General features: G+C 39.7%; 1 protein-coding gene across 1 annotated transcript; it reads left to right on the top strand.

The window, feature by feature from the left end:
- The first annotated feature begins 5,016 nt into the window (after positions 1-5,016).
- On the top strand, positions 5,017-14,017 carry nfkbie (nuclear factor of kappa light polypeptide gene enhancer in B-cells inhibitor, epsilon). The gene is made up of 6 exons (XM_012869129.3): positions 5,017-5,844; positions 8,458-8,560; positions 10,400-10,610; positions 10,916-11,004; positions 11,672-11,920; positions 13,332-14,017. Exons 1-6 carry the CDS (start codon positions 5,537-5,539, stop codon positions 13,392-13,394), a joined length of 1,023 nt encoding a protein of 340 aa, XP_012724583.2. The 5' UTR covers positions 5,017-5,536; the 3' UTR covers positions 13,395-14,017.
- The last annotated feature ends 5,268 nt before the right edge of the window (positions 14,018-19,285 follow it).

Raw genomic sequence — 19,285 nt, 5'->3', positions numbered from 1 at the left:
TAGAGCAGTATTTGTGATGCTTTGGCTGTATGCAGAGACAGATGCATTGTCAAAAAGTCTAGAAAGGTTAAAAGTGTTGTGACATGGTTTTTATCATTACTGCAATAAGTACCACAGAATATTGTGAAAATATTTTAATTATATAATCACCGCCCCTACTTTAAGATTCTACTCTTTCATACAAATCAAATATTGCCCATTATTTACAAATATTACATATTCACAATGATGTACAAAATAAAAATGTGCAACTATACGGCAATCTAGCAACCTCGCACCAACATCCTCTGCAACACCAACAGACAAATCACAGTGACTACAATAATTAACAGCCTAAAAGGTTATCAGATGGCAAAAAAAATGTCAAACAAACTCACATTTTTTAAGCCATTGCTTATGTGTTAAACAGCAAATCCTGTTAACAGGGGAATGTTCCCTGATGCCTGTTAAAAAAAAAAACTGCTCTTCGGTCTCCAAATGTTTACTTTAAGGGGGGGATTACAGTACTGCGAGCGGTCCTTTATTTGAATTTTTTCCATTTCTAAACAATTCATGGAATGTTATCTATCATCGTTTCCCTTATTTCCCACTCGTCATGGTCCTCTCTGCCTGCAAAGACATGCTGCTTTAAAAATATTTTCTAGCTTTGGTCTTCTCAGATATAACCGTTTGTTTTTTTTGTTCGTTGTGCCTACTCATACAAAAATGGCATATACACTCTCTGGGCACTTTATTTTGTATGCTGTTCAGTTGCTTGGTGATAGAATCAAACCAGCCAATATACTTCCCCTTCAATAGCTCATGCCTTGCACTGGCTCTGTGTTTTCTAACAAGAGAGAAGTAGTTTTTTTTATTCTTTTTCCCCCTTCATTAAGGTGTTTGCAACGATGTCCTAAAAAGTACCCACTTGCCTTCTTGGACAACAAACAACAAGTGTAACCATAGCGTCACATGCAGGAATATCAAGGATCGCAAGTGGGTATTAAAAAAAGATAATGAGGTTTTCCAAGAACATTTGAAATTAAATTGATGTACTAGATCTATACTAGATGCCAAAGGGCTAATTTGGTCAGAGTTATGGGGTCTTAGGTTACCGAATATTTCATACGCTGACACGGAGAACTGTTCAGTGTTAAAAGTGAAGCACAAAAGTAATTTACATCTAGTTGGGTGTTTCAATGGCCTACTCAGATTTAAAACACTGTTTATTTTACTGGCAGGGGAAAAATGTCCCCTTGCTAATTTAACTGTTAGCAAGCACTAACCGCCACTTGCTTTTAAATTTAAAAACCTCCAATTCATCTCTAACCTACACTGTCTTAAGCTTAAATTGAACATGTACCTAGCCTTCCTGAAATTAGAAAAAGATGGCAGTTAGTATGTGTTTGCTTTTTTTACTCAAAGCTGGCCCAAGGCATTAGCATACTAAACCGCTGCTTAAGGCCTGAAAACCATCAGGGACATCCCATATATGCTTCAATGTTAAAAGAAACCATTAATGTAAAAATTTTATATTTGTTTATTGAGTATAATATTAAATTTTATGGTTTCAGCACAGATAAATCCAAATATTTCAAATTCTTAAGATTTTGAATTTTGGATTTAAAGGATTTGGCAAGTTTACTTTGTCAAAGAAACAATACTCCTCTCTTTTTTTTGACTGCTGTGTTTACGTATTGTAGTTACAATATGATGCTATGCTTTTAGTCTTTTCTTTGTGTTTGAGCTTGCCTTGTTTGTTCACAAATACATCTCAGCAGATAACCAATTATCCATGATTGCTTTAAAGTTCAGCCAATTAAACTTGGTCCTGTCTCCAAGATTCCACTGAATTCAGTTCAATTCAGATTTTAATATAGCGCCAATCAGGAGTGGTGCGAGACATTTGGGTGCCCTAAGCGCAGTGATGGGCAGTAGCGCCGCCACATGTAGCGAAGCTATTAGTTAAACTACATTTTCCAGTAGCTTGACCGTAGCGTCGCTGCTTTATGAATCAAGTAACTTTCCTGTAGTGACGTTATTTTTTTGATCAAGTAGCGACGTAGCGTCCACAAACGCTACAAAATCCAGGAGATAACTAAGAAATGAAAACAGGTTTGCTATTTTGAAACAACATTCAGAGTGAACAATCAGAGTTGTTGGTTGGACATGTTCATGCACGAGCTTCTACTTTGCCTCTCCTGTCTGTATCTATCGAAACATGCGCATGTGTACGGCAGTGGAATTTATGGCAAGCCGATGAGGCAAATTATCGTCCGTACAATAACGCGCAGTTCCAACCCGTATTTTACGCGAACGCGCGTTTTCAGCAAGAACGCGCGGTGATGTAAAAAACGCACGCTCGTGTAAAATATGGGTTGGAACTGCGCGTTATTGTACGGACGATAATTTGCCTCATTAGCTTGCCATAGAAACTCGCAGAACGACACACACAGACACACACACACACACACACACACACGGGAAGGATCATGGAAGAGGAGACAGGAGGAGAGCGAGAAGATCAGCCAACTGACCCTACCACACCGTGGCCTTATCTTCACACATATATGAGACTTGTTGAATCCTCAGATAAAAAGTACGTGTTCAGATGTCTGCTTTGTAATCCGAAAACCAAACTGTTGTCGACGTCCAAGACATCGAACACCAACCTAAGAACTCACATTCAGGTGAATCACTAATTTCCCTCCAGCAGTATGCAAGTGAAATGTCTAGCGTCAGTGTAAATCCCAACTCATTTTAGCCAAGTGTAAATGTCTACACTGTGTTAGGTCATTGGCTGATCTTTAATAAATGTTTTAACCAGTGTATCAGACTCATTTTGAATTGATCTGACATTAGGTTGGTACAACACTAAGTAGCTTCTTATGTAGTTAAGCTACTTTTAACACATTTGTGTAACTTAGCTTGCTATATTTCTATAGGTGGCAGCTTTTGTGTAGTGAAGCTTAATTTATTGTTGAGTAACTGATAGCTTAGCTCACTACACTGGACAAGTAGCTTGCCCAACACTGCCTAAGCGCAAATGGTTTGTGGTGCCCTCCCCCCAAAAAAAAAAAAAACCCCACACACATTAATTGAGAACAGGAAAAAACTGTATTTTTTCAATGTTTTTCTCTTGATACCTAACTAACTTCTCAAATTTAATGTTTTGAACATAGTTGCTATAAGAGGATAAATAAAAATGTTGGTAAAACCCTAAACTAATTTAGTTGCAACAACACTGCCATCAGTTAATTTTGGTTTATTTGAAATTAATTAATGGTTAATCACATTAAAGTTTGTTCCATCCGATTACTGGTAAAGTCCGCTTAGACCTTCTTTCAGTGTTATAGTATGGGTGCCGTCTAGCTGCCGGCGCTGCCGGTCATTCTAAAGTGGAGCCAGACCGCAGTAGTAAGAGAATAAAAGTAATGGCGGACGCAACATGAAGCCGTCCAAACGGGTCCCAGCGTGGAATTACTTTTGCACCATTTAATGAGGATGAAAAATGCTCTTAATGCCGTTCTGCTTTTAAATATAAACTGTCAACAAGTTCCCTGTGATAACAGACAAGCAGAGGGGATTATGCAAAGAATTGTAATGTGATAGAAAAAGACATGATGCTCAAAGCACGGCTGATGTTGTGGGCTTACGTGGAGATTAATAGTGTTTTAGATATTTTATTCTCTTCACCTTGTTTCTATTCAGTAACCTAATAGGTTTCTGCCTGTTACGTTTAATGACTGTCCAAGTTAAATCATGTATGAGAAAACAACAGTGTTTGTTCATTTCGTGAGTGTGTTAATACAGGTGGCACAATAAGATGAAAAAATATATTGACGTGCCTCTTTTAAAATTCAGCATGTTGTGAAATATAGTAGCCCTTCGTGTTATGGAAAGACCCTCATGATATAAGAGAAAACTAGGGTTTTTAAAAAGATGACAGATATAGAAGAAGAGATAGAAGATAACAGGCTGAACATGTGATCATTTATCATCCCTTGTTACTTTTGCACTTTCCATTTTTCAATTTCTTAAGAATATTTTGGGAAATTATTTTGAGTTTTTATTTTTATTTTACTATTACATGTATTTGGTTTTTAATTTAATTATTTTGAGGCCTAATCAACACAAGTTCATGGCAAGTTGTCATGGCAACGTCAAGCAAGCTAATGGTTGCCAAATAAAGAGGTATCCCGCTCGCGGCAGCAGACTAGTAATAGGCCGTGGGCCAGAATCTGTAGGATCATATGTTCACCTGAGAACTGATGATGTCTGTGTGTTACAGACCCTGGTTGCATGCACTGAAGTGTATATGACAAATAAAATAGTGAATCTCAATATATTTATTTATTTTTAGTTTCATTTTAAATAGGCCTATAGGCTCATAGGTTTTTTGTCCAAAAAACATTCACAGCACCCCCTGTTCAAAATTACATCCAGCGGCCCTGAGACCAAATGTAACATATAAAGAAGGAGAACATGAAGTTATTGGCAGCAGTAGCTGAGCTGATGATCCCCCCACTCAGCTGTATATTTACAGCTAAACATAACGCCAGGCCAGACGAAGCTACCATGAAGAGAGGGGGGGGGGGACATAGAATTAAAAGCTGAAATTGCAGCAAGTAATTCAAAATTGTATAACTCTGCAAAAGCTGCATTGAGACGCAGTTAGTGGTGGTAATGTTCTTAGCAGGAAGAGGGCCCCAAATCAAATTCTCCCCAAGATTATGGGTTCAGGCCTGTTTTTTTTTTTTTACCATCGGTGGCTGTCTGGTTACTGCCTCTATTCTGTACCAAAGGTCCTCTAGCGGCAGACAGGAAGTTAGCTGAGAGACTTTTGAAAACACCTGTTACTTGATAGGCTCCACAGATATCACGTTCATCTTTTGCATTTCCGCATTGAGGCTCTCTCTCTCTCTCCCGCTCTGTCTCTCTCTCTCTCTCTCTCTCTCGTTCTATGTGTGTGCGCGCGTGCTTGCTTGTTGTACGCGTGTGTGCGTGCGCGCCCGCGTTCGACGGCGTGTGTATTGGTTCGCGCGCGCCGGGGATTCCCCCGCTTGACAAAAACAGCTCGTCCACTTCTCCCCTTTCATTGCTCATATGCTCTCCGCCTCGAGCTCATACCGTGTTACCGGATATCTAGTCAGCAGCACTTTTCGCCTATCTTCGCTTGTTTTTTTTTTTTTATTTTGTTTTGTTGTTGTTGTTTTTTTTACTATTTTCACCGCGTCTGAAAAAACCTGCCATGCTTTAATTTTTTCTTTCTTTTTTTTTTTTTTTTTTACATAGGAAAACAATCTCTCAGTTCTGAGGGTTTGTTACTGCAAGGGGAAGTACTTTATATCGGTTAGTGGCATGAAACTTAGCGGCTCGTTTCTCTGTTCTTACAAAGGAGCGGTGGCAGCCTGTCCGGGTTTCACCACCGAGCAGCCAGCGGCGACAACACCCGCTAGAAAACTGTAAATCACCCGCGAAGGAAGGCGGCTGCAGCCGGGGTGGAGTGGAGTGGAGTGGAGGGGGGGGAAACCCAGGGAGGCCACCAGAGTTCACCATGGCGAGCGACGGCTGTAGCAAGGAGGACCCGCTGGAGGACAGCCGCACGGACTCGGGCATAGACTCCATACTGAAGTCGGAGGAGCCCCGGGAACCGAGCGGCGACTTCAGCGGGCCGAGGGACAAGTTCTCCACGGCGGACGAGCGCCTGGACTCAGCCTACACGTCCTCGTCCATCACGGTGGAGAGTCTGTCGGAGATCGTGGAGGACTGCAGTCTCTCCAGCGCCAAACACGAGCAAGCAGAGATCTCTGGACTGTCTGAGCAGGAGAGCTTACTCACAACTATCACAGAAGATGGAGACACGTAGGTTTTGTTTTTTTTCCATTCACGATCACAATGTCCACTTTATATACTGGATATATATCCAACTGAGAAATGCAGTTCTGAGAGTATTAATTGAAAATGTACAAGACCAACTACCTTCTTCCGTTTTTCCCCCTTCACTTAGAGCTAATTGGTTTTAATTTGCATGTTTGCTGGAAACAAAAAGTCCCTAAATCATCTAGAATATCAGAGTAGATGATTTTATTTCCATATGTCAACCAAAAACGCCCATATAAGGGAAGATGGCACTGTTTTCTTGCTTTCTTTCTTTTTTTTTTATTGTGAATCAAAAGGCCTGATTTTTCCCATGGTAACAGGCGCCGAAAGGGGATTTCAAAGTGTGAACATGGAGGCTTTTTTTTTTTTTATTGAACTTTGTCCATGTCATGAATGTGGACAGTCTGCTGGGAGGCGTCAGTCAGAAAACAGAAGTGAAACAGATAGGCCTGGACTTCCCCTGCATCACAGACGGAGCACATGTTGCAGAAGTGGCTGAACGTCTTGGTTTAGATCAGAGGAAAACTAGTTTGACAGGACAGAACGGTGTCTGTGTGCATCATGTGTACTTTTTCATATGTCACATATTGTGACCTTCTTTCCCTGTTTGTTTAATTTCAACCCCCCCTGGCTGGTTTCTTTAAAAGAGATTAATCAGATTTGTTTTGCAGTGCTCAGTTTGACTCAGTGAAACTGCACTTTTTTTTTTCTTTTTTTTTTTGCACTAAATCCAGTCACCTCAACTTCCACGACCTTTCTAGTGTGTGACCCACTCATGCGGTGTCACCGGGCCACACAGGTTTGTTTTGACTCCAGTGACAGACTGCGTCAAAGAGTCCTGCAACCTATGCAGCCAAATAGTGAGTGATGCAGTCACCGGATCGCGGAAACCGTTGTTGTGTCTCTGACCTCTTTTGATTTCCGTTTGCTGATTTAAAAAAAAAAAAAAAAATCAGGGCCATATGGTTTCATTCTCGCACCCTAACTTTAGATACCTGCTGGGAACTGGGAAAAACACCTGAAACGCACAGCTCATGCGCTGCTATGCATGCATGCAAACACTCATTTCCCCCCCTGTGGGATTCTTTAAGGTCTTATTCATTCAACACTTAGTCAAACAAGGAAGTACCTTTTCATGCCAAAAAGGTTAGTCCTGTTGACTCGCCTGCAGACATTTCATCCGGTCAGTTCGGTCTTTACAGAACAAAAAAGATGCCTGCAGAGAAATCCTAATTTACTGATGTTTTATTGCAAAGTATTTCTTTGTGCAAAAACTTTTTTTTTCAAGCTATTGAGTTGTTGTCTAGTAATTTCTACAAATTATCTACGAGCTCTCCGGAATAATCTCAGCACAAATAAGGAGGATTTGCATAGCGGTTATTAGATCATTGCAATTCAGTTCAAATTGTAGCTAGCTTGAACTAGCTACAATTTAGCATCTCCGCTTGGAAAAATAAAACTTAATTATTTTATTTTTTTCCAAACTTTTTTGCCTGCTTCAAAAGATGTGTTGAACTGTTTTTATTGGAAACATAATGAGTTTTCTAATATTGTTTTTTGTTTTAGAGCTTTAGAAATATCCATACATTCAAACTTGCAAAAATGTGTTATTTATCATAATTTTCTAGAGTTTTTCATTAAACTTGGAATAAATACACTAGGAGCATGTAATGCATGTTTCTTTTAAACATTTCCAATTTATTTTTTTGTCATCCATGGAAAAAATACACAGATTGTGTGCAATATTGATTAGTTTTTATTCTCGTTCCAAGACTAAAGCCTTGGTTTAATGTCCTCTTTGTTTCCCTCACCACTTTGTCCGACAGGTAAATTGACAAAAAATGTAAATTTTTGTGCGGCTCGTTCACGGCCGAAAGCTGAATGAAACCTCGACGATATGTTGTGGGAACTCGTGATCCGACGCGGTCTGCCTCTGAATCGGTGTCCGACTTCTTGCTGGTTGTTTGACGTCTACTCTAAAACGAGAACTGACAAGACTTTGACGTCACCTTTCGGTCGGCCCGCAAAATGAGTTTGGGCCTCCTTGAACCGGCGAATTTACGCGAAAGAAAAAAAACGTCCGTCTGAAACCTCTCTCTGCCGAGGCCCTCGTCGTGTTGCTCTCAGTCGGTCTAAATTAAGCACCAAAGTTCTGTTCCATTTCCTGCCTTGTGTGCATGCATTTGTTTGCTACAACTTCCCACGCAGGCCTTGAGGTTAGAGTGCTTTTGTTTTGTTTCGTCGTTCGCGACGACGACGGCGGCAACAACGTCTCCCACAGTCGAGCCCCCTCCAACAGGTGAACTCACGGCCCTCCTTTTGAGCAACCATTCTTCTGCAAGATGTTGTTGAGAATTTTCTGCCTGTTGCACAACGTCCCAGTCACTCAGTTTTGCCATACAGCCCACTAAGCATAACTCTCTTGAGATGAGTACCGAGGAAAATTGTGATGCAACATTTTGTTGAAGTGCTGACTTTTTTTCGACTACCCAAGAAATTGAGCCTGTTGCTCAATGCAACGCAAGCTCAACCTGCGAGGTTTTACTTTTTACATAAATGTAAATATGTTTTTTTTTTTGTGTGTCTCTTCTTTAGAATCCTGCACCTAGCGATCATCCATGAGGATATATTCATCTCTCAGGAGTTGATAGACCTGTTCCCAAAAGAAGTCCTCGACATCCAGAACAATTTATATCAGGTTTGTTTTTGAGCAAATTGGTTTTTTTTTTTCTCGCCAGCATTTCTTCCCCATTACCCAGTATCTTGAATGCAGAAGCAGGGGGTAATATTTATACCCGTGAACTTCCAGAGAAGCTTTCTTCCTCCTTATGCGCAGCCCGCCCCCCTGTGGGGAACGTCACAGTGGGTGGCTCCGGTCTTAGCTCATATGGGACTTTGAATGGAAACTCCCCTCCTCTACCTTGTGCAGAAAGAGAACCACAGGGAGCCGGTTGGAGCGTATCCTTGCGTGGATGTGGGTCGGAGGAGTTGTTCGGGTCCCGCAGGAAGCCTGAGCTCGAGCCTTTAACGCGAAAGCGAGGACGGAGCCGTCAGTTGGAAGAACCATTTGAAAATCAGGAGTCAGCACTTCATGGGTTGACTCAGTCTGCTCCGCCAGTAGTGCTCCTGAGTTGCATAATTTCCTCTCGACAGTCATTGTAAGACAGAGAAAATCACGCTCGAGTAGGCATTCAGAGACAAATCCACGCACAAGGCGTTTTTTGATGTTATTTTTGAAGTCTAAATGTGGGATGCAAGCTGAGGGTGCAGCCTTTCTGCAGAGTTCAAGCTGCAAATGATATGCAAATTCAGATCCATCATGAAAAAAAAGAAGAAGGCAGGGGCTTCGTGTACGCCATTCGTTTTGACCAGAAAGCTGCACAGCAGTAAATCTTGTTTGATTTGGAGCGAAGACTCAACTCTCGCTTTCTCAGCTGGAGCAGCTTTCCTTTTTTTTTTTTTTTTCTTTCGTTGCGGTTTTCTTTGATGAGGTGTATAAACAGGTACGGGCCTGCTCTCTGTAGTCGGTCAAAAGCATTCTTTTCAAAACAAGGTGAAAGACTTGAGTTGATTTGAATGTGAATGCTAGAAATCAACAGAAGCCCGCACATTTAAGAAAATACAGCCATATGCTATTTAGTTTTTTTTTTTTTGATGGATATAAAATTAAGAGATGCACCAAAACAGAACGTTGTGGCTGATTTCCAATCTCTGGTTTGGTTACAGCTTTTACCCGACCATATATTTTAGAGTGTTCTGATTTTTCTCTGTAAGCGCTTGGGTTCCACCTGTGAGCGATTTATTTTTATTAGGAGCAGAGAACACACTGTGTGCATGAAAGCTTAGTCGCTTTAAAAAAAAAAAGGGATTTACTGCTTATTTTAATGCAGAGAACAACTAATAACAGAGTGCTGCTTTTTATATTAGCAATTAGCGCATTTAGCACGGTTAGCTTTACTAAACCAGACATCCTAGGATGGAGATTGCAGAGGCTGTAGACCCTTACATTAACTTTGAGACTGCCAACTTAAGCAAATTCAACATGTTTTATGACAGAGGAAGGATAATCGTTGAAAATAATTAAAAAGAGTGTTTTTGCTGTGCTGCTTGCAGCCTTCCTATTATCTGCTGGAAGTTGTGCTCTCTCTCCTGCTTCCAAGCAGCCTGAATGAACCACAAACATGTCTCCACATTTTATAGAAAACAGTTTTTTGTTTTATTTTTATTATTAGGGTACAGATCTGTGCTTCCGCTGGCTTCTTTTTAAACACCTCACTAATAATGAAAACTGTCAGACAACACTTTTCAGTGTAGATGTTGGTACAGAGCGAAGACAGAGTGACCTGTTGGATATGGTCTATTCACTGATCGCAAAAGATTTTCTTTTCTTTCTTTTTCTTTACTTCTGACCGGCTAATAAAATTGAAAATTACCAGCTGGTTCCTTGTGGCATCTATTATAATAATAATAATAATAATAATAATAATACTCCGTAGCTTTAGTTTAACCAGAGGCATTATTTGCTGGTGACCCTCAGAGTCCACTGCACCTGGCCACCTACCTGAATCTGACCGACGTGGTGAAGGGCCTGATGGAGAAAGGGGCCAGCCTGGAGCTACAGGACCAGGACGGGAACACGCCGCTGCACGTGGCCTGCCAACACGGCCAAACGGACTGCGTGACAGAAATGACCCGGGACCTTCCTCTGAGCTTTCTGGTGCCAGTCCTGCAGACCCAGAATTGGAGAGGTGAGAAAAATGATTGCGCTATTGCTGTGTTTGTTTGTTTATTATGTTTTTTTTATCAGGCTTTTATATTTTTATTGCTGTAAATTGTGATTTTTATTATTATATGATGATTTAACCATCTTTTAAAGAAGCTGCTAGCAAATGTAGCTCCACATTTCTTGCTTTCAATCAAATATCAACACAAAACAGCCCAAAACAAAAAAAAATATGTATTTATTTGGGTTTCATGTATTCATCTGTCACTAACTTTGATTTATTTTAGGCCTCATTGAATATTCTGATTAAGCAGGTTTGGTTCCTTGCAGGTCTTGCTTGTATTCACCTGGCGGCACTGAACAAGCAGCATCACATCATGAATCTCCTCATGAAAAAGGGAGCCGATCTTAACATCCAGGTAAGTCTGTGTGTTTGTGCGATGCTTTCGGCGTGGACCTTTTTATTAGGTTGGTTTGAATTATCAGTGAGTGCTCACCTACCTGCAGCAAACTGATGCCAAATCCTACCCGATCTTCACAAACATTAGAAATAAATGGTAAAGTGGGTAAAAAAAAACAAAACGTAGCTTTTATATCCGTAGATGCATGCATTCTCCCACAGGGATGTTTAAATTCAGCAATATCTGTCCCACTTGTCCCCGTTTCCAGCTCTGTTTACTGGGTGTCGGCGTACGACGTGTTCCCGTTTATAAATCCTCTGCACCTGTCCAATGTTGATAGTGATATGAGCTGAGCTCAGGGCTTCCCGCAGAATTCAGGGAGACATAATTAGATTTGAGATATGATTAGGCTGGCCGCCCGCCCCTCTTACATTTCTATTGATGGAAGGGAACATGGCTGCCGGTCGTATAACCACCGCAGACATTCCTCTTGGTTTAAATCACCGTCCCAATACGTCACTCTGTCTCACATTCAGTGGACTGAATTATAATTGTAACTAAAACTATTATGTGAGCTGTAATTTCTAAACCCTTCCCTCCTAATTACAAGCCAACTCATCAAAGCTTTTTATATTTGAAATTGAGGCATCGATCTGTTTCCGTCTCCTCCCCCCCCCCCACGCAGGAAGGAACCGCCGGGAAAACGGCCCTTCACCTCGCCGTCGAGCTGCACGACATCACGTCGGTGAAGATGCTGCTCAGCATGGGCGCCAACGTGGACGCGCCCATGTTTAACGGCTGCACGCCGCTGCACCTCGCCGTGGGCAGACAGGACGCGCAAATCGCCGACCTCCTCTGCCAGTTCGGCGCCGACAAGATGCTGCGAAACATGGAAGACGAGACAGCGCTGGATCTGGCCGACGGAAACGATCATGTAAGAAGCTGCTGTTGAGGGTGAAGGAGACGGTGCAAAGTGGCAACTAATACTCTTTACGTATTTCTGGTAAAGTTAAAAATAAGATACCAGAATCAAAAATGTATGTTTTAGCTTTAGCAGGATAAAATCAGAAATTTGTATCTCTAAACCCAAACAGTGGATATTCCTGTATTATTAAGGCACACCTACCAGGTGCCAGGAACCCATTTAAGGTAATAAATCTGTGGTTGAAATATTTCCCCGCAAATATTCAATTTCGACGCATTTATTTCGAGGGGAGAAAATAATTTGATGTTCAACGATTTTTACCAAATAAACGTAACGTAACTTTTTTTTTTATGTACTTCTTTAAATTGATCGGAGTGTCAGATTGTCTACAAACTTTTAATGAGTATTTTCTTTACTTCCTGTTTCTCTTGGACAAAAAAAAGTGACTCGACACAGAGGCCGATTTCTCTAAACCACTCTTCAAAATGGAAAAGACAAGAGAGCATGCAATGCAGAGAATGTAGCTGTTTGTTAATGTGCATGAGTCCAGAAATGCCTTTAAAACAGTTAATTATTTATTTATAGTAATAATTGTGGAGGGTGCTGAACATCTCTGAGGCTTATGCATTTTCTCTTTGCACAGTAACTGAAGCCCTAGTTTGATTCAATGTTAGTTAAAGAAAGAAGGAACCATGTGCCTAAATTAAATATATTCCTCTAAATTATAAAAACTATGTATTAATTTTACCGTAGTTTATTAACTCCCCAGTTTACTTTTTAATTCATCTGTTCAGTTATTTGTTCATTGGATGTTTTCACAGGACAGTGTAATTCTCTCCATCCTTACTGTTGAAGGCCTCTGCCGTTGTAGAAAAGTTGTTCTTATATCATGTTAGGTTACCTCATCAAGTTTTTTTATATATATATTACGCAGCTTTTTCCAGACTGAACTCTAAAGGGATTTTTTCTTTTTTATATGTCAGAACAAATGTTTCGGTTCTTGCATCGGGTGATGAGTGTGAGATAGTTTGCAGATGAGCATCCAAGCAAACCTAAAAACAGAGCAAGAGTCATGCAAACTACCCAGAGTGGCAAGAAAAAATAAAGAGTCCAGTAACAGATGGCTCCCACAGATACCTGATCCCAGCATCCTGCACGTCTGGGATTACGAGATGAGACCCATGACGCAGGCGGCTTAAATTCATTCACACTTCGAGAAAAAGCGAGGAGTCATTTTAGCAACCCTCGTGTGCTGAAGAGATTGCTGGTTTTTGTTAGCATTTTTTACTCCTTGCTTTCATCATTAGATTTGATTTTGAGAGAAAAAAAGAGTTTTGCAAAAAGATGTGAACCCGTTTTATTGTTTTAAACTCAGTTTCGGTTAAATTTGACACTTGACTTTGCTTTTTTTCCTCCCCAGATTCTGGCCCTGTTTCCATTTGATGACATTCAGATCTCTGGAAGGTCGGTGGTGACGTTTTGAACAAACTCACAGCCCAAAACATGGACTATAACACGCCTGAATCCAGCTGGAACTTTTGATTTAAAAAAAAAAAAAAAAAAAAGAGCAAAAAATCTATATTTTTTAACTAAATGGTTCATTAAATAGTGGGTTTATGTGTAGTTGACTCTAATATCTAGTGAGAAATGTGCACCATATTAATCTGCTCTTCTGACGGGGAAACGGAGCCATTCTGCTCAAACTGAACTCCGATTTACAAAAACAGGATCAGGATGTGTTGTTCTGTTTCAAAATGAGTCCCTCTCTGTTTATCTAAACCAAATGTGCCAAACTATCAACCTAACTGCCCCCCCCCCTCCAAAAAAAAAAACGCTACCTCTTCTACAAATGGAAATTGCTTTTGCTGCATTCATTTTAAAGCCAATCTGTAAATTTCTAAAAGCATGGCCTTTCTTGTTTCGTGTGTAGAATGCAATCGTAAGCAGGCAATATTGTGGTTTCCTTTTAAAATAATTTTTTTTTTTTTTTTTTTTTTTTTTTCCCAAAACTTATTGCATCCCTGCTTATAGCAACAAAAAACGGATAGCCAGTATCGAAAATGTAATATATTAAAAACAAAATGCATCTGATTGTTTCTTTTTTTTATTGCTTTTCGATGTAGAACCGTTTTATCTATTTATCACTTTGTTTTTCATCTTCAGACAACAACAGATGTTCCTTTTGCATGTAATTACCGTACACTGGCCTCTCTCTCTTGCTGAAACGAGCAGCTCATTTATTTTGTAATAAAAGCTAAAACATTTGCATGTGTATGTGTCCTTTTTGTCTCGGGGAAAGGAAGTTTTGGGTTTCTCCTCATTAGTGTGTTTTGGCACCGCTCTTTGTTGGTGCACACCCTGACTCGAATTAGCCACGGCACGGCGGAAAGTCCAGGTTTGCTCAAGCATCCTTAAAGCTATTTCAACCATGCATGCTGAGACGCATATAGACTCCGTGCGAAAACGAAAATCGTTTGAGTAGAGCTGATTTAATGAGCGCTTGCAGCTCATTTTCATTGTTTTGAAAAATGCACATTAGGCAACTTCTATGAGTTTGTACTTTTTTCATGGTTTACTCATATGACAAAGTCCTTTTTTTTTTCCTTCCTGTCAGCTGCTGCAGCAAGGTGTAACTTCAGTTTTACTGTAAGTGTGTTCTTCCTTATAGCCGCTACAATACAATGAACATGAAGCGGTTGGAAATTCCACCCCACTGGATCCCATTTGTAAACATGCCAGCAGCCAAACTGGTTCACATGTTGTTGGTGTAGGACTTTTTTGCTGATTCCCGGATGATCCGTGTTGTAAGCGGGTTCGCGTGCAGAAATTCTGGTAAATTCTGAGCGGTACGAAATGGTCAAACTTGTGTGGTAAACAGCTGGAACAAAGCGTTATGAAACTATACCTACTTCCTTATTCGACTGTGACCTGGGAAACTCTGACTCTATTTGTGTTCTGTTGCTATTGGCCATGCGGGCAGAGACCTGCAGTAAAAAGGTTTTAGGTTCCTCAAAAACAAAACTGGCTTCATTCAAAAATATCTTACCTAGTGCAATGGCATTAACAAATTGAATTGAAACCTTTAGGTTCCTGCAGCTTCTCCCAGAAAGAGACTTACAGATGTGAGGAGGTGGTTGTTCTTTTAGTCTCACCAGTTTTTAAAATATTTGCTCTGAGAATCTCCACCAAAAAAAATCATTTTAGTGTGTGCTTTGTTTTTACAAGGCCATGCACCGTTTAATGCTGCATTGCATGTTGCTGGAGCTAATAGTTATACTGTAGGTGCAGAACTTCCGTAATTGTAAAGCTACCTGATGAAAAGAGAAAACCCCATTACAGAATGTAGAGAACACGATAATGGGGAAATTACTGTTTAAAAGTTCTTTCTTTATGCAAGTGTGCAATGCCTTGCAAAATTTTACCCACCTCAACCCTTTTACACTTTATTACATTCCACCCTGAAATGTCAACATACTTTATTGGAATTTTATGCGATATACTAACACAAAACAGTGTGGGATGGTGCAAATTTTGTCACAAATCCTCAACTGGATTTAAGTCTGAACTTTGACTAGGCCATTTATCAAAATGGCCTAGTTTTTGCTTTTATTGAAACCATTGTCTTGTACCTTGGGCTTTATTTTCTGAGGCTTGTTGTCAGCTTGAAATGTGAACTTCTACTCCAGTCTATCTATCTTTTTTTTTTTTGCATCATCCAAGATTGCACATCAGTTAGCTCCATTCTTCCTTTTTCCCCACTTAAAGAAATTCAAACCCCCATGCACAATGTTTCACAGTGACGATGGTGCATTCATGGGGCCTGTAAGTGTCCATTTTCAGCCAGAGTTTGGTACGTACACTAATTGATTCAGTTTTGGTTGCATCTAGTTCCGGGGAAGATGGCGAACCGGAAAGGCAGCTTTCTTTAAGCTCGAATGCACTACTCCCGATTTGATAGTTAAGACCTCTGTTTTTGAGCACTCAAAAGGTTACAAAGCTTACCTATACAGTTTATTTATTTCCGGTTTAATTCTCTTTAACAACTCATACATACAACAAAAGATATGAAACGAGAAAAAGCTGATACTACGGCCAAACCAGCGACAGGCTCCAAGACGTGCTCTCCAGTCCCTGACCACGAGTATGCTATGGAGACTTCACTGCCAACAACCAAAAGGAAATCTCCCCCGACGCCTATTAAAACACCGACACCACCCAGCAAGGTAATTGTGTCCCAAAACGAGGAAGTCATCAACCCGATGGTGGAAGCCATTAACAAGTTAACAGACAAGATTGATAACTTCGGCGTGCAGCTACGTGATAACATGATAATGGTTGCTAACATCTCTAAGCTAGCCGAAATGAACGCAGCTGACATAAAAGACTGCAAAACGAAACTATCTGACCTGGAAAAAGAGGTTCCTGCGCTCATCAAAGAAAACGCGGAGATGAAGGAAAGGTTGTTGGAACTAGAACGCTATAAACGCCGCTGGAATTTAAAAATTCAGGGCTTGAAAGAAAAAAATAACGAAGATACCCGCAAAGAAGTCATCGACATCTTAACCAAAATAGCACCGCACTGGGCCTCGTCCATTGGCAACGCAGTGGACATCGCGCATCGTCTGGGGAAAAAAGAAGATGGAAGACATCGGCAAATACTTATTCAGTTCAGCATGCGACACCACAGAGATGCCTTCTGGAAACTCACTAAAGATTCCAAGACGTGCAAGGAGCTGGGCATCCACTTCAAGCAAGATTTCTGCAAACGGGATCGGGAGGCAAGAGCTGCAGTCTGGCCCAAAATGGAGCGAGCCAGGAACGAGGGAAAAAGTGTCTACTACCGAGGGCATGTCGGCTACATCAGCGGTGTTCGGGTATTCCCTGATTGACTGAAAATCCAGTGGTAGTGTTTAGTAACCACACAGTATATGAAGAGAGCACAAGGTGCTAGATTATGGTTCAAGGAAAGTTGCATTCCTTTATTTCTAAAATTCTTTCGGTTAAATAGGCCAATTCAATAAATAGGGCTATTTAAAAAAGGCAAAGTTAATTATTCAGAGATTTGCTAAATCTTTTTGATAAAAACATGCTAATCATATTTAGTTAGAGGTCAGTTATTTTGTTCCGAACTCAGTTTAAGGGAGTTAGTGTTTCATTCGTTCCTTTTCCTAAACACTAGAGGTTCAATTACCTTCTCCATATTTTTTCTGGTGTTTCCCTTTTATGTCTGTGTTTATTTCTAACTTTAACTGTGTGTCTTTAAATGTTAGGGGTTTGAGAGATAGTATCAAAAGGAAATCAATATTTCTCTTCTGTAAAAATGCAAAAGCTAGCTGCATTTTGTTACAAGAAACACATTCTACTGAGGCAGATGAAAACTTCTGGTCTAATCAATGGGGGGAAAAAATAATTTTGTGTCATGGTACTAATAAATCTGCTGGTGTTGCTTTACTATTTAAAAATTTTCAGAATAAACTAGAAACTCATAGGAAAGACACCCAGGGCCACTGGATTATTTGTGTACTCAAAATGGAAACTAGTTTTGTGATTCTCTGTAACGTCTATGGTTACAACAGTGTTGCTCAGAATAAATGCTTATTGACTGAATTAACAAGTCATCTAAAAGAACTAGCTCATAAATATTCCACAAACAATTTTATATTGGGAGGAGATTTTAATATGGTTTATAATGAATGGCTTGATAGATCACCCTCTAAATTCCAATCTCATCAGATAAATGTAGTTTTACAAAACTTTTGCTTAGACCTTAACCTGCTGGATCCTTGGAGAGAAGCAAATCAGCGTGGTCAGTCCTACTCCTGGTTTAAACCTGATGGCTCAGTTAAGTCCCGTATCGACTTCTGGCTAATTTCAGGAAATCTGATGCAAAATAGTGTTAATGCTGGAATTTCACCTGCACCTTTATCTGATCACTGCCTGATACAACTCAGTATTACAGCTCAACTGAAAAAATCCCATAACAAAGGTTACTGGAAGTTTAACTCAACCCTACTTAACAATGAAAAGTTTAATAACGACATCCTGGAGCATCTCAATTTAATTTGTGGTGATAAAAATTTAAACTCTTACACGGAAAAATGGGAATTTTTTAAATTTAAAGTCCGCCAAATCTCAATCAAATACAGTAAATTAATAGCTACCCAAAACAAGGAGAAGGAATTAGAAATCATTCAACAACTTAGTCACATCTGCTCTAAACCTTTTTTTAATGATGATGACAAAAAGCACAAAAAAATTCTACAGTCTGAGTTAGATAATTTTTATACTAAAAAAGCCAAAGGAGCATATCTAAGGTCCCGAGCTAAGTGGATTGAAGATGGTGAGAAAAGTACTGCATATTTCTGTAGATTAGAAAAAATTAGACAGGAAAGAAATGCGATAAATTGCTTGCAAATTAATGATAAACCATGCACTGACTCAAAATTAATATCCAAAGAAATTTTTACCTTTTATAGCAATTTATATTCCTCCACATACAATAACTCAATGGCAGAAACATTTTATCATTCTGTTCATCATTTAATTCCAAAAATTGATGACAATTTTAAGCAGATTTGTGAGGCAGACATCACCATGGAGGAATTGGATAAAGCTTTGGATGCTTTATCCAAGGACAAAGCTCCGGGCTGCGATGGCTTAACAAGTAACTTTTATAAACATTTTTGGGTTCACATAAGAACCCTTGTATTTGGAATGCTTACAGAGCTATTAGAAAATGGCTGTTTAACCCACACTATGAAACAAGGTGTCATCACGCTCATCCCTAAACCCGGAAAAGATCCAACTCTTCTTGATAATTTAAGACCAATAACACTATTAAATAATGATTACAAGCTTCTGACACACATTTTTGCTAACAGGTTAAAATCAGGCATAACCCAAATTATCTCTGACACTCAATCTGGATTTATAAAAGGACGCTCTATTCATAACAACATTCGCCTTATTTTGGACTTAATTGACTATAACCATTTAATTGAAAATGAAGGCTTTGTATTATTTTTAGACTTTTATAAAGCCTTTGATATGATAGAACATGAATTTATGTTCAAAGCTTTAGATTTATTTGGGTTTGGTAAAAAATTTATTAATGTAATTAAAACATTTTATAAAGATACAAACAGTTCAGTGTGTCTTCCACATGGTACCTCACAAAGATTTAACATCAACAAAGGTATAAAACAAGGTTGTCCAATCTCTCCTTTGCTGTTTATTGCTGCTGCAGAAATGCTTTCCATATCAATTAAAAATGCTCAATTTGGCAAATTGTCGGTGGGAGGCAAAGAGTTTTCTATTAGTCAGTTAGCTGATGACACAACCATATTCTTAAATAACCTAAATGAAATTCCCAAA

This window comes from Fundulus heteroclitus, chromosome 15, assembly GCF_011125445.2.
Source record: "Fundulus heteroclitus isolate FHET01 chromosome 15, MU-UCD_Fhet_4.1, whole genome shotgun sequence".
NCBI lineage: Eukaryota > Metazoa > Chordata > Actinopteri > Cyprinodontiformes > Fundulidae > Fundulus > Fundulus heteroclitus.
This window is presented reverse-complemented; position numbering and strand designations above follow the sequence as displayed.

What these genes read in the sequence shown, in the direction of transcription:
- nfkbie (XM_012869129.3), top strand. Translation starts at nt 5,537, where the DNA reads ATGGCGAGCGACGGCTGTAGCAAGGAGGACCCGCTGGAGGACAGCCGC. An exon ending in ATCACAGAAGATGGAGACAC is followed by an intron (nt 5,845 to 8,457) that starts GTAGGTTTTGTT and finishes TCTCTTCTTTAG; the next exon opens with AATCCTGCACCTAGCGATCA. An exon ending in TCCAGAACAATTTATATCAG is followed by an intron (nt 8,561 to 10,399) that starts GTTTGTTTTTGA and finishes GGTGACCCTCAG; the next exon opens with AGTCCACTGCACCTGGCCAC.